Below are 14,518 nucleotides of genomic sequence, written 5' to 3' on the forward strand. Positions count from 1 at the left end.
AAATTCATAGCTCTTGTTCAAGAAGCACCTAAAAATATTTAAAGGGGAATGTTTGTTTTCTGTTTATTTTATGTATCTTGCTAGATACACTTGAAAGTTTGGGGGAATATATTCCCATTGAGTAGGTGAGTGAGAGTTTGCAGCACTGTCGATTGGTCTGATGACAATCTTGCATAGTTTTCACAAGCATGATCATTCCAGGAAGGCATTTATTGATTATACAGCAGTAATCATGAAGGATACAGCCTGTAAAGATCTGTTTTCTTTATTCTTACAGGGCATTAATTTCATCAATATTTGGCTGTTATCAGCGTTTGTGGAATGAATATCTCGCTATTTCGGTTTTGTTATGCATCTGGTCTGAGGTCTTCATTGGAAGTGTAACCACTTACAGTGGTGTTACTCAGCTGTTGGTTACAGGAAAGGTTTCTTTAAAAAATGATCCATTCTTTTATATAATGAAACTTAAACTTGAAGATGAAATATTAATTTACCTATGCAGTAATACAGATATCTAACTCAAAAGCTGGCCAGATCATGACTGTAAAGTAGTTTAACCTTTAGTAATGCTTAGAGTTGGGATGTATATGCTGTGATACTCCCTTTTATCTCATTGTTTGCCTAAGATACATTTTGAGTGTGTGTGTGTGTGTATAAGTTGTAGAAATATGTTGGTATGAAAGGAAAATAAGTCATTATTCTGTTTCTAATTGAAACAAAATTATTGTTGGTAAATATACTTAACTGCACAACTTTTTTGTAAAAGCGTCAGCCTTGCTTATACAAAAATTCAGTTTTAATTCTATGTGAAACTATGCTGTGAAGTCTATAAATATTTCTGGAAAAAAATTATAATGTATGATTGCGAGAAAGAAGACAGCCTATCCCTGAAGTCATGTGATTGTTTTTAGTAGCAAAAAGAAAAGTAAATAAATCTCCTTTAAGTCAAAATAGATCCTGTCCTTATCTGCAAGACGTGATATTTTTTCCAGTATTTCACTAGGTAGTTGGCTTTTCCGTACTGCCTGATGTAGAGCTATTATAACATGAAACTGGATTTTGGTTCAATTTTGAAACAGATGCATAAATACTAGTCTTTGACCAGCCGATTTATTGTGAACACTGAATTTCATTCAGGATCGTGTGCTAAGGTGTCATAAGTGATCCGGTGTAGTATTTCAATTTGCAAGATTTGTAGTCTCCATTTAAAACACACATTATGATAGGTTTGATTCAATGCATCTTATTTTATTTAATGCATTTGTCACTTTTTTAATTTATGAAACTTACAAAACTTATCTTTAGGAAAGTAATGATCTTTCTTCACAATCAGTGCTTTCACAGGCTAAAATACCATGTCGTCGTCACAGAGATTACCCCTGGCTGGAATGAATGCTAGGAGGAAGGAGACAAAGCAGAGCTTCTCAAGGGAAAGAGGATAGTATAAAAGATATAGAGAAACAGAAACTGGGAACAATCAGTTTTCAAAGAATAATAAATGAGCAGAAAAAGGTGTGGACAAGGAAGAGATGTCTCTACTTGAGATTACAGTAAATTATTAAATTTTCATCTTTCTTACGCTGCTGTGTGTATCTCTTGAAACAACTGGGTGTTTGCTTTTAAGAGCTGAACAACCTGGTCTTGATCTGAAGCTTAGAAAGCAGGTCAGTGAGTGAAATGTTTTCTAAATACTATTTTTGTTCTGTCCCAGTAAGTCAGGAAGAAGGGCCACTTAAAGCCTGCAGTATGTGCTGAAATAGTGTGTGTATCCACACGAATGAGCTCCCAGTAATTCGTATTTCTTCTTGTGTATATATACAGACTCTGGCACTGTGGTCTGCATGTCCCTATCGCAGCAGGTGCTGTAGAAGTAAGGAAGTGTTTCTCTATGACCGAAATGGCTTTATTTAAAGTAAATGTTTAAAAAAAAAAAAAAAAAAATTGAAAATGAGTTGGAATTACTTTTTTCTTTTTCTTTTTTTTTGTTTTTTTGTTTTCTCTTAGGAAAAGCTCACCTGAGCAGTCTGGCAGGTAACTAGTCACTCACTTAAGTTGATGTATGTTCTTTTTCTAGGTTTTTTTTGGTTACGTATTTTTTCTAATTTGTAATCTGTCACAGTTTGTTTCTTGAATATGAAGCACATGCTTGCAGTAGACATCTAGATTTGATTAATTAGGTTAAACTGTGTCTGTTGTACAGAACATAAAGCTTTTCTCTGTATAAAAGGCACTGCTGTCCCCCTTAGGACCCAGCCCTAGGTCCTTCAAGACTGTGAATCTGTCAATGGCTTCTGCGGATATTGGTTGACTAGAAATAGGGCAATGTGAATACTACATTGTCCTACTTTCCCAGTTTTGTTGCTTTATCCCTGGAAGTCAGTAATGTGTTCTGCATCGCTGCATAAATTTTTGCCGAAGATGCTCTTTTAAATATACATCTTAATGTTCATTCTTGCATTAAAATATTTCCTTAGGCAATCGCTAGGCTATCGAACTGTACTGAAAAGATTATATGGTGTTATCTCTACAGAATGGGTCATTCATGTTCAAATGGAGCAGATGTTGATTAGCTCTGGGATCTATGCTCCAGTTTATTTGATATTTTATTTTTACAAGATCTTTGCACTACCTAGAAGGACATTTCTCATAGTCTCATATCTTAATTTTTAGTTGAACACTATTGAACAGCACCACTGACATACAGAAGTGAAACATCAGGAGCTCCTTTTTCCAAAGTATATTTCAAACAGCAGTCCGTACTTGCTTTAAAATTATCAAAGTAATCATGCTTACCATCGTTTTGCTTAAAGATCAAATTAACCATCGACGAGCTTTAGCTATCACTATAACCCAGGACTGTCCTTCTACACACAGGTTCTTTACCCAGTCACCTCAAGGTTAACATTTTTTACATGGCTATTTGCTAACTAGATGAAAGTTTTAATTTCCAGAGTGATTCTGCAGAGAGGCGGTACAACTTTTAGCCTTGTACTAGATGCATAAAACTGTGTAAGCATGTTTTCAGCTTTTAAGTATTTTTCTTTTCAGTCAGGTAGAATGATTATATTTGTTGTCATATGATGTAAGTTGTTAGTATCTAAATCCAAGGTTTTCTGTTCTAGAGAAACTGATTTTCATTGCTTGCTACGAAGACATGAGTTTGCGGAATTTCCACCAACCTTTTTGAACGGAGTGAGTTCAGTTATAAGGCACTGAAAAATAAAATTCGTAGATGATACTTTTAAATATTCAATGAAGGCAAAGTTAAAATTGCCTAGTTGCACTTGCAGTGGTTTTTGTATTTTAGTAGCATTCCTGTATCATATTTTAAGGAGAAAAAATATTTTTCTTTGTTTATATTATACTGTTATTTTAAGGAGCAGCATATAAACAGTACATAGACATTTTCCATAAAGAATCACATAATTAGCTATTGAATGAGATATTCTGTTATCAATTGGGAATATACACAATTATTTGTGTACAGTTAGAAATGACTCTATACATGTCCATACACATCTATATAGAGTCTATACGTGACTGTGTGGAGTAAGACAGCATAAAAGCTAGCAAAAGAAAGCTACTTTAGGTTATGGGGGAGGGGAGTAATCAGATTTGCAGGTTATTTGATAGCTATGAGAAGCATGATAATTGAAAACTGGTCAAAGAGAGCTTATCCTAGTATCTGATAAGAACTGTCAAAGTATAACCATAAAATAGTTTCATTAGTGTTTAGGGGTCACTTACTGTATCACTTTAATGCACCGCTCAAGGCAGTAAAATTTGTAGTGTATCAACGCATTGTACCTCAATGAAGAACAAAGGATAATGGCAGACTGGTGCGCTGTGGTGAGGAAGGCTTACTTCAGCATAAATCACTCCCATGTCAGCTAGTTGCAGTCATAACTCACCTTCATGGATTTTTTAATGAGCTTTTAAAGGTAAATAGGTTTTTACTACTTATAGATATGCTTTTGTAGTTTGTCACTATCATTATTGTATATTTAAGGAAATGTTAAGTAATTATTATTTTGTGGGGTTGTTTTTTAGAAAAACTTTTTTTTTTTTTCCTATACTATCCCCGATGTGTGTTGACTGTGTAGATTAACTATTCTGTTAATGGTTTTGAGTGTTGCTGCACATGCATTGTTGCAATGGTACCATCTGATATTCTTAGAACATGTGATTTCTTCTTTATGGGTCAGTGCACTTTTCATATCCCTAATTAGATTAAGCCAAAAAATATGGTGTTCTGCAAAGACAAAAGATGGAAAAATCTGATTGTTCAGTCAGCTAAGACCAAGCAAATTGCACAGCACTTTTTTTCATCTGGTTAATTGATAGCATGGTAATATACTACAGGCAGTTTCCATAAAACACATGTAAGCATATGCCATTTTAGGACAACTTTTCTGACATTGATATAATCATTCTGTAGGCAAGGATGAGAAAAGTCTCTTCCTAAGAAATGAACTGATGAATACTTTAATTCTGGTTCCTGTTCCCGTAAGGTAATTGCTTAATTGGATAGCTGTCTGTGTGCTCCAGATGAGTAACTTCCTTGCTTGAGCTTTGAAACGTCTTTTGCTGTAGTAGGCTAGTGGTAAACGGGAAAGGGGACATTTAAGTGGGTCTCCAAGTCTGTAGGAAGACTTCCCGGACAGCGCGCTCTCCCGCGGTGGCGAAAGGGCTGTTTTGCAGTCCTCCTCGGCTGTGGTTCTCGTCCGTCAGTCCGTGGCTGGTGGTGGCGGTGCTGCCGCGGGCGGCACGGTGCCCCGGGAAGGGGAGTGCTGGCGCCCCGGGAGCCACCTGGGCCGCGGCGCGTGGGCCGAGCCCTGCACCACAGCCACCGCGCTGCTGCCTCCGCGGCCGATGGCTCGAGAGGCACTGAGTGTGGTTACCTGCAGAGGCGAAGTGTCATTTTATTGGCGGTGAGGTTTCAGAAATATGCTAAACCTGTTAAAGCTTCTTGTTTCCCAGTCTAAATAACCACTACATTTGTATGAACATGTATCTGCAAATGTTTCAATGTCTTATAAGCTGGCATTTCTTTCCTGTGGACTTGCCAAAAGACAAATCTCTCTTCCACTGAGGCAGCACAAATCTAATTAGCTAAGATTGAGTTCTTTTTTTCTAATTGTAGAAGTTCTGTCAAATGTATTTAATGTTGAGGTATAGCCAACCTAGCAAAGGCAAGTTTTAGTGACCAGAAAACAGCACAATTCCAAAGTTGCTGTCATGTAGAAAAAATAATTTGAAGATGTATCTGGGTCCACATCTGCACGTTTTGCCAGCTCATTGCGTTAGGGAAAACTGGCGCTTTCTGAACTTGTGTGAGTAGATCAGCAAAATCTTTAGAGTGAACTCAATTTCTCCTTGTAAGTTCTATGTCTTCCAGGTGGTTTTGCAGTTTTATCAGTGTAGTTATGCTGGCAAAGTACAAACGTGTGCCGTAAGGCACAATATAAGTCTCCTAAGATGGAAAATGGGCTAGTTCCAGGCTGTGCAATCATCATGATATTTAGGAGCTGGGACTGAATAATTTACTGAAGCTTTCTGAAACACAAAGTGGTTTGTGAATCGAAGTCCTTTTCCCCCCTCTTACTCTAGAAGTACAGCTCTGAGGAAATGTTACCATCTCTTCTATATAGCTAGCTTTGTAAGATGACAGGAAAAAAAAGTTACAGAAATAAAAAGCTTTGCTTTAAAATGAAAAGAATGCTTTTGGGAAAGCGTTCAATAGACAGCTGATCAGCATAATTTTGCTTTGCAGTAATTACCTTGCTGACTATTTTGAGGGATAATTGCAATTGCGTGAATGCATTTTGAATGTTAAAATATGGGGATGTGAAAAAGAAAGTATTTATGAAAATGAATAAACAATAACCATAACATTATTTTTGCCTAGAAAACAACCTTATTTTAAATGAAGGTAGGTAATGTTCCTTAGTCATGATGTATTGTGACCCCCTCCTTTTTTTTTCCTCTTTATAGGATCTGTGTTTACACTAAAAGTTCAAGTAAATGACATCATCAGTCATCAGTACCTGCGACAAGCAATTGTAGAAGTGTTTGTTAATTACACAAAGACAAATTCTACTCTTACTGGAAACAACGGAGCAGTATTAATAAAAGTTCCCTATAAATTAGGATTAAGTTTAACTATTGCATCGTACAAGGATGGCTACATGTTAACACCTTTGCCTTGGAAGACTGGGAAAATGCCATGTGCGTAAGCCTCTTACAGTCCTATTATTAAACTTTATCTGTAGGTAATTGAAATTTCTTTCTTCAGCAGTCTGTCTAGTTAATGTCAACTGAAAACGATTGAATGAAGTCAGTTAAAGGAGGTTTTGCCTGCCAGTGCAGATAAAAGGGTGACAAATCTGTTAAATTTGTCAAAATCTGTTTTTATTGTAAAAGCTGAAAATATTCCTTTCCAAGTCTAAATAGGTTATAGTGCAATACTATGAGAGTATTCTGAGTTTATCCAGACTTAACAAAGTGCTGGTTATGTGTTTTGATTTTGTCAAAAGTCATGTTTTCTCTAATGATTCCTGGTGTGTCTTAGCTCTGCCATTGCTTTGAGTACTTTTGCCTGTTGTTACAGTTTTATTTCAGTAGTGTTTCCTCACAAATTTTCCTGTATACAAGCTATTCCATTTTCGTTTTAAAAATAGCTTTGCTATTCTGAAAAAAAGAGAAGTGAGGTGGGCTATCTGAAGAATTCTAGCCACTTGTTTATCAACAGAAAACACAGAATAGTGTCATATAGATCTCCCTGTCTAACCTATATAATTCATGCTGTGGACTACAGGAGTCATTTATTTATCCAGTCTTTATACGCTTTCAGCTTTTTGTCTGCTTTCTTCACCGTTCCTTCAGAATCATGCATCCGACTAGAAGATTTTGAGATGCTTGCACAGTGTAACAGATCATATTATCCTTTTCCACAGTATACTCGTCTGTGACACTTTCATTATTCCCACAAAGTCAAGCTAATATATGGCTGTTTGAAGATACTGTTTTAATTACTGGAAAACTGTCTGGTAAGTTCAGTGTATGCAGACTGTAGTCTAAACAATTTGTATGTGTTCAGATGTTTTCTTAAAAATAAATTATTGAAACACATAGATATTCTCTATCAAGGGTTACTTTGTCAACCTTTGTAATCTTGTGTGGAAAGTAGAGGTTACTTATCCAGTGGCTTCTGGAGCACTGTTTTCCACAAGAAAAAATAGATATTACCTGTCTGCTCAAGGCCACATTTTCAGTTAATTGTGTAGCTGTATGTGTGGTAGTGACAGGTACCAGACTAGAAATTTACAGAGCCTGGAGAAAGTGTGTTAAGGCAGATTCTTGTACTGAATGTATTTCTGAGCAGTAATAAAAACACTAGTTGTCTTTTTACTATCACTAAGTTAAAATATTACTCTTTTACAGATGCCAAATCTCAACCAAGTGTTCAGTTTGCAAAATTTTTAATGAAACTTCCAACAGATCACCATATTACAAATGTTACAGCCTATCTGACAGTGCCAGAGCAATTTTTAAAAGTGGACAGCTTTCTCTACACAACAGGCATTCTTCTAAATAAATCAGGTATAGTAAATGTGTTATTTAAGGTTTTTTTTTTTTTTTTTTAATATAATGCGGCTAAGGGTATAGCGTTCAGAAAAACCTATGCCTAAGTTAAAAGAGCCTGAGCCTGCTCCCATAGCATTGAATCACAAAGCTTTGTTCCATAGCAATAAGAGGAAGATATAAACATGTCAAATGAGTAGTTGATGTCACTCTTTATCATGTTCCATGTAGTATAATTCTGCTTTATATATGAAGTAGTTCTACCTAGTGCTGAAGTACAATTATGAAGTCCTAACTCACAGTGACTGTTTAAATCACTTCCATTTGTAGAGGGTTTGAAGACATTCAGGATTTCATCAGACTGGAAATGGTTTACTGAACACCTTCAAAATATGATTATGGCTAGTGTGTAAATTGGGGGAACTTAAGGTAGTGGAACTGCAGCAGTTGGCTTCAGATATGGGGTTTTTCTGTGTTTTCATTAGAATTCTTTCAGTTGGCTTTAGGAGCTTTACACCTAGCATAAATATTGTGCAAAGGCTATAGTCTGGCTCACAGACAGTTCATCTATGTAAGCTTGTGTAAGCATGGTAGTATGTTTTCTACATATTTATTTCACCAAAGAAGCTATGAGTGGTTTCATGAGTTGTCATAACTCTGCCCTTATGCAGTTGGACCTTTTAATATACTTCTAATGATAGAATCACAAATATTTACTCACAGGTATTTTTGATTTAAATAAATATAATAATCTCTGGAAGATCGTATTCTGTATGGTTCCATTTCTCTTTTATTATTTTCTTTCTCATCTCAAAGGACCCAAAGCCATGAGGCTCTTAAAAAAAAATGTATTTCAACATGTGACGAGGCTACTGGTTAGTTCATTTGAACTTTGCATGCTCTATTCTTTAATTTTCATTGAGTTAAAATCATCACATATATTGATATCTCCACTTACTTACATATTTTTAGTACCTTCAGCATCCGTATTTCACCTCTTTAAAGCATGAGAGAATAAGCAGTGTTTTTCACCTTCCAGTTTTCCTTTCACATCTGTCTGGCATGTGTTTTAAATTATTCATATACTCCTAAAGGAATAGGCTTCCTTCTAGGGCAGGTAGAAGCTAATTGGTATCTGATGCACCAACAGTTTTCTCACAACCAGCTTCCAACAGCTTGCATAGATTTAACATTATTCTGGTACTTAATAATTCTGTTTCAGCTTCTCTTCACCATCCTGTCACACTGTGGCTTCTGAAGTGTTTGCAAATTAGTGTAAGGAAAACAAAGGAAACAAACTTTCATGCTGCACTGTAAATCCTTGTATATGCAGAGTTTCCTTTGAGTGCTTTGACAAGCCTCGTGATTAACTATTCAGTTAGTTTTAACTGCCAAATTAGAAAGTTAATCCTTATAGGAGAGTTTATTAAGAGAACTATTTGACTAAGAAGAGAAATGTAGCGGTTATATTTGCAGCATACCCTCAGTTTGATAAAGTGTTATGTATACCGGAAACTGCTATTATGCAAAAATTCTTACATCATTTATATTCCACATAGGTATTTTGGATGTGTGTCTTAAATCGTCTGAGGGGAAAATCATTTCTTCCCCCTCCGCCTATCATATTTTGCTTACTCTTTGATTCAGCAGTGTTGAAAAAGTCTGAAAAAGTCTGTTTCTCTTTTACAGATTTGGAAATGACTAAATATATTTTTATCCCAAAATTTAAAAAGTCCAAAGAGAAGAAAAATTGATTCAAAAGTTGAAGAAAAATTGTTTGATCGAGTTAAAGTATGTTTAACTGTGTAGCTGGGTCCTAATGAGGGCTTGCCTTTAGTTATAATGAGGATTGATTCTTAATTTAAATTTTTTTTAAAGAGCAACACTATGAATGGAGTACTACAGACAAGATATTTCTTACGTTTAGGTTTCAAAAGCATTGAACTGACTCCTCTTGCTGCAATATGTGTAAATGTTCTTTTGGCTGGGAAAGAACTGAAAGTGAACGGTCCTATTCATATTACACTTCCTCTTCCTACAAGTACTGTAAAATCAGGAGATGCTATTCCTGCATGGACATTTGATATGAAAACTGGTAAGTGGGCAAGTTATTTGTTGTTCCACATCGCACCACATGTATGTAGTTTGGAGCATAACACTGTATGTTACAGAACAGAAATGGCACAAATATTTGGAGAGGGGTGGTAAATAGTCACAAATTTTATCAGGGTTTCTGTGTAGCTTTTTGATTGAATAGTTTGACTTGTTCAAAGAGATTTCCCTGTTTTCATTAGTTCAGCAAAGAGCTTTGTTAAAATTCATTAGCATTCAGATTAAACAAAACTTTAGCATAATTATGATTTTTATTTTCATGGAATGCCAAGTATTCAGAGAACATACATTTTAGATGATAAATTTTAAGCTTAGTATTCTTGTGGATGCCTTATTAAAGGAAAGTAAATTGGAATTAAAGATTAGGATGCTTTGTTTTCTAGAGTGTATGCTAAAGATCCTTTGACATTAAAACTGGCATAGATATAACTTTAATATTTCTTTTAGTCAACAAAACAATTCAGAAAGTGAAATGAAGGGGATATAAAAGTTATCGAAGGGAAACTTATATTCCTGAAACATTGTTGTTACAATACGCATAGGAGGAGGAGGTTGAGGATTAGTCATTTGAAACCTTTTGTCATTCCTTCATGTCTGATTTCAATCAAGAGTGAGTAATGAGCACACACACTTATCCCATTTAGATGTCCTGTATTAGATGTGTGTGTTAGTGTACTAATTGTCTTACATTGTACCTTGTATTTTCCATCACACTTTATCTTTAAACATGCAAGTGAGTGAAGAGGTAAGGAAGAGTCTTATTTCTGATTAACACAAAAAGCTGTTAACCAACAATACAAGTACAGGAGGGGACACCAACTCTCACAGAATGTTACTTGCAGTCAAGGAAACTGCTCGCCTTAGTTAAGAACACTCAGAGAACACTAACTTGAATTAAGAACATTCTAGTAAAAAGTTGGCGACGTTGTCGCTTGCAAAAATGAATGAATAGAATAAGTTTTGGCATAAAAGATTAAATCAGTCTATACACCTAGAAGACTTCTAAAGGGAAACTGGTGACAAAAGTTAACGTTCTTCATCAAAATAAGACTCTTAATCTGTGATGGTAAAGCAGCAAAAGGTGATTTAATTTCTTGATGCCATTGGTTGTCTTTTTCTAGCCTCCTTTGCCAGCTCTCATGTTCCTCTGTACCTGTGCTGAGCTGTTTTAACTCACTAAACTAACAGAAAACTATCTCAATAATGCTGTTTAAGGGAAGGAGGGAGCGGGGGGAAGAGAGAGAGAGAGACAGCACAGAGGCAGATTAGAATATAAGGCAGGGTAGGGGTGTGTATGTGGGTGTTGCAGGGAAGTAGGCATGTGGGCACTGGGACTGGGTGAGAGCAAGAGCCTGGCGTGCTAATCCACCATCAACAAAACCAATGTGTTTTTTCTCTCAGCTGGGGGTCATTCTCTGATGGAGGCTCTGTAAAGGTGACTTGTTTCTGGCAGGCGTGCGTTGAGGTGTAGCAAGTGCACAGAGCCTGGACCCTTCACTGCCACTTCGTGAGGCAGGAACAAGGAGTCCTATGGATAAGCAGAGACACATTTCTGACGTAACTGGAACTAACTTCCACATTTTTTTCCACTTCCTCACCTTTTCTCTCTAGGCAACATTTGCAACTGTGTTCACTGTTTTGGATGCTTATTCTTAAATGCTCTTTTATTTTACCTTTGAGCTGAAATGGATAAACTGACTTTTTTCTAAGGTAACTGAGCAGTAGCAAGGTATTCCTCCATCACGGTTCTGGTGACCGAGGACAGCTGAGTACGTGAGCTCCCCAGCACATGCTCCAGACTACCAAGAGTGGCAGCTGGCCCCCATCTGAGCTGAGGGGAAAGCAGCCACTCCACTGCGTGACGGGGCTCTGGCACAGAGCAAGGTTTTGACAGGCACTTTTGAACTTTGAAGTCTTTGAGTAATAAGTCATAATGGTAATCAGAGCTTCCACGTCAGTACTGATAAGGAAACTGGTCTGTTTGATGTCGTCATGCAGACTGCTCAACATGCGCTAGAAAAAAGACGAAAACTGCTTTCACACATCTAGATGTGCAGTGCTCCACACTGCTCATACTCTTACTGAAAGTGTACCTGGTAGTGAGACTGTTTCTGGGAAGTGAGTGTCTGTGATTGTACTCCAGCTACTGTAAATGCAGAATTTGTTCTTAAATGCTGAATGATGTGTCAAACTGATTCTTACTAAGCAATTTGCTGTATCGGTACCAGAAATACTTTGGCTTTTAATAGATTTTAAAAAAAAAGTTTGCATTGCAACATTAAATTTAGAATAATACCCCTCTGTTTAAAAGGCAGTAAAGCATACAGAATATATGCTTACTTCTAAATCATATTTTAATGTTTTTCTTAACATGTGCTATTTTCTATCGAGTATATGGGGGGAGATACAGTTTACTAAAGAAGACAACAAAGATTATACAACTTCTTATACATTTTTTCACTCAAGACAGAGCTTCTGGAGACCTAGATTTTTAAATATGGTGTTTTGTGGTGGTTTTTTTTTAAATCTACCTTTAAGAAGTTTGCCTCTGTACTTGTAAAATCATAGTTTTGTGTTATGTTGACGTCTGGTCTTAGAGTTGATGAGACGCAGAATTTGCGCATCAGCTGTTGTTGCTCCCATATGAGAGAGAGGTATGGAATACACTTGTAGTTGTTGTTACGCCTGAGCCTGGACAAGAGGTCTTCCAGGTAACTGAGAAACCAGCTCTTTCAGGGCTCTAGGCTGCTGCTGCTGGTCCTCTCTGTCAGCCATCAGAGGTAGCAAGAGAAGATTGGGAGTTTTAGTGCAGAATGACAAGGAGGAGCAGCTATTTATTTTATTTTTAATTTTTTTGTGTGTGTGTATGTGGCTTGTGCCTTGCTCTCATCTCAGCCTCCTGTCTGATGGTTGCCCTTTGCTGAAAGAAGGGTCCTGAAGGCAAATTAGATTGAGCCTTACATAAATTTTACTTTTTGAATGCTTTTTTTTGTTTTTGGTTTTTTTTTTTTTGTTGTTGTTTTAGAAAAAGCTGATTCTGCTTTCCTCCTCAGTATTTCCAATTTGAAAATAAGAGGTTTTTTCTAGGAATGGCAAACCAACCTCATGTAATTTCACAGATAGTACCCAATAAATGTGTTCTAGTGTGTTAAGTATAGTTTTCTCTCTTCTACTGCATGCTTTATTAATTGCAGAAGCTGGCGTGCCGTAAAGCCTGTCCTTTGCATTGCCAAGCAGATGGTGTGGAATCCGTGGGCTAACAATAGCCCTTCCCTGCTCTGATTGAACTGTCACTGTCTTGGGGTGGGAGAGGCATTCAGGGCAAGCATTATTTATGCTACAGTAGTTTATTAGATTATATTACTTGCCCACTAAGTGCTGCTAGCTAATGGTAAACTTCTATTTATATGCTTAAATTACCTGTTCCTCGATTTAGGTTTGGCCTTCATACATGCTTATGCTCATATAATAGGATTTTTTTTTTCCCAAATGATTTGCATGCATATTTGTGAAAGACATTTCTTAATAGAGAATGAATTATATGGAATTAGTTAGAGTAATTAGTGATGGTACTTAGTTTCATTTCAAAGTAAATATTGACACGGATATTTGCAATGAAATTGTCAAGAGACAAAGTTGCATGTTTTACTAAAATTTTGCAGTATATAGCACACTGGAGAAGTTTGTTTGCTTCTTGTGACCTCATGTATTTCTGGTTATTTAAATTAAGTTGCTGATGGTTTTAGCTGTAGAAGAATGCTACACAGCATGTGTAATATTGTCTTTTTTCAGGTGCTTGGATAAACCGTGGGCTGGGAATGGTAAAGGAAGTAAATGATCAGTTAGTATGGACTTATGTTGCTCCACACTTAGGCTACTGGATAGCAGCTCCACTGCCTGGAACAAGAGGTATTGCAAACAACTAGAAAAGAAACTGCTGAATAACCGAAAATAATTATGTATCATCAGGCTGTCAGTTAATTGTTTCCTTTAACAATAGAAAGGGAAAAATGAGATACAATTTCAACATGTGGGTAACTTTGAATTCTGATAGTGTATCCTTGTGCATCTAACTATTTCCTAGAACTTAATTTTAATGTTGTTGAGGAAAAAGTCTAGACCTTATTTAAAGTTATATATGTTTACAGTATTGCCATCTTTTGGAAGAAACCTATAAGGGAATAGTGACCATATAGATCTAAAAATCAGCTGGGCTGTGTGTCCCTTATCCCTGAGAATCATGTATGACAGGAAGAAATGCAATAAGGAGATTAGGTTTGGGTAGAGTGGTCCCAGTAGATGCTGTGTTATTTAGACAGAGTAGGTGTCATGGCAGTGCTTCAGCGTTTGAGATGAACCCTTGAAGATCCATTATATGTAATCACAGTTTGTGTATTTTCAAGTTTGCTGAAACAGCAAGGTGAAAAGGGAGGGAATGAAATAGTGCTACAGGAGCACAAAATCACTGGAAAAGTACAGTGTAATTTATCAGAGATGGCTCTACACATCAAGCAAAGTTCTTTGGTTTTTGAAAGCTAATTCATATCTGGTTTTGTGTTTGAAAATCTAGAGTCCATTATTAGTGCGGTTTCCAAGGACATAACAGCCTATCACACAGTGTTCCTTACAGCCATTTTGGGAGGTACTGTTGTCATTATCATTGGATTTTTTGCTGTTCTTCTTTGTTACTGCAGGTAAGTAAAAAAGAAACTGTATAAAGCTCAGCATGAATGGAATTTAAGGATAATAAATAGTCTCTTGAACTTGAGACTTGTTTCCCTAGCAGTATTCAAAAAGGTGTTTGCTCTTCCAAACATCTTGT

General features: G+C 36.5%; 1 protein-coding gene across 3 annotated transcripts in view; it reads left to right on the plus strand.

Moving 5' to 3' along the window:
• FAM171B (family with sequence similarity 171 member B) overlaps positions 1–14,518 on the plus strand; it is a 32,722-nt gene that overhangs the window by 9,944 nt on the left and 8,260 nt on the right. The window contains exons 1-8 of one of the 3 annotated variants that reach the window (XM_064515056.1): positions 3,123–3,192; positions 3,774–3,941; positions 5,995–6,228; positions 6,957–7,049; positions 7,444–7,602; positions 9,512–9,679; positions 13,489–13,605; positions 14,267–14,390. In XM_064515056.1, coding sequence (XP_064371126.1) covers positions 6,189–6,228; positions 6,957–7,049; positions 7,444–7,602; positions 9,512–9,679; positions 13,489–13,605; positions 14,267–14,390 — 701 coding nt within the window. In that variant the 5' untranslated portion in view covers positions 3,123–3,192; positions 3,774–3,941; positions 5,995–6,188. Of the gene's footprint in view, positions 1–3,082; positions 3,193–3,773; positions 3,942–5,994; positions 6,229–6,956; positions 7,050–7,443; positions 7,603–9,511; positions 9,680–13,488; positions 13,606–14,266; positions 14,391–14,518 lie in introns of those variants that run through there. The other 2 variants (XM_026110257.2, XM_064515055.1) reach the window with 2 other exon arrangements.

Source organism: Dromaius novaehollandiae, chromosome 7 (assembly GCF_036370855.1).
Source record: "Dromaius novaehollandiae isolate bDroNov1 chromosome 7, bDroNov1.hap1, whole genome shotgun sequence".
Classification (NCBI taxonomy): domain Eukaryota; kingdom Metazoa; phylum Chordata; class Aves; order Casuariiformes; family Dromaiidae; genus Dromaius; species Dromaius novaehollandiae.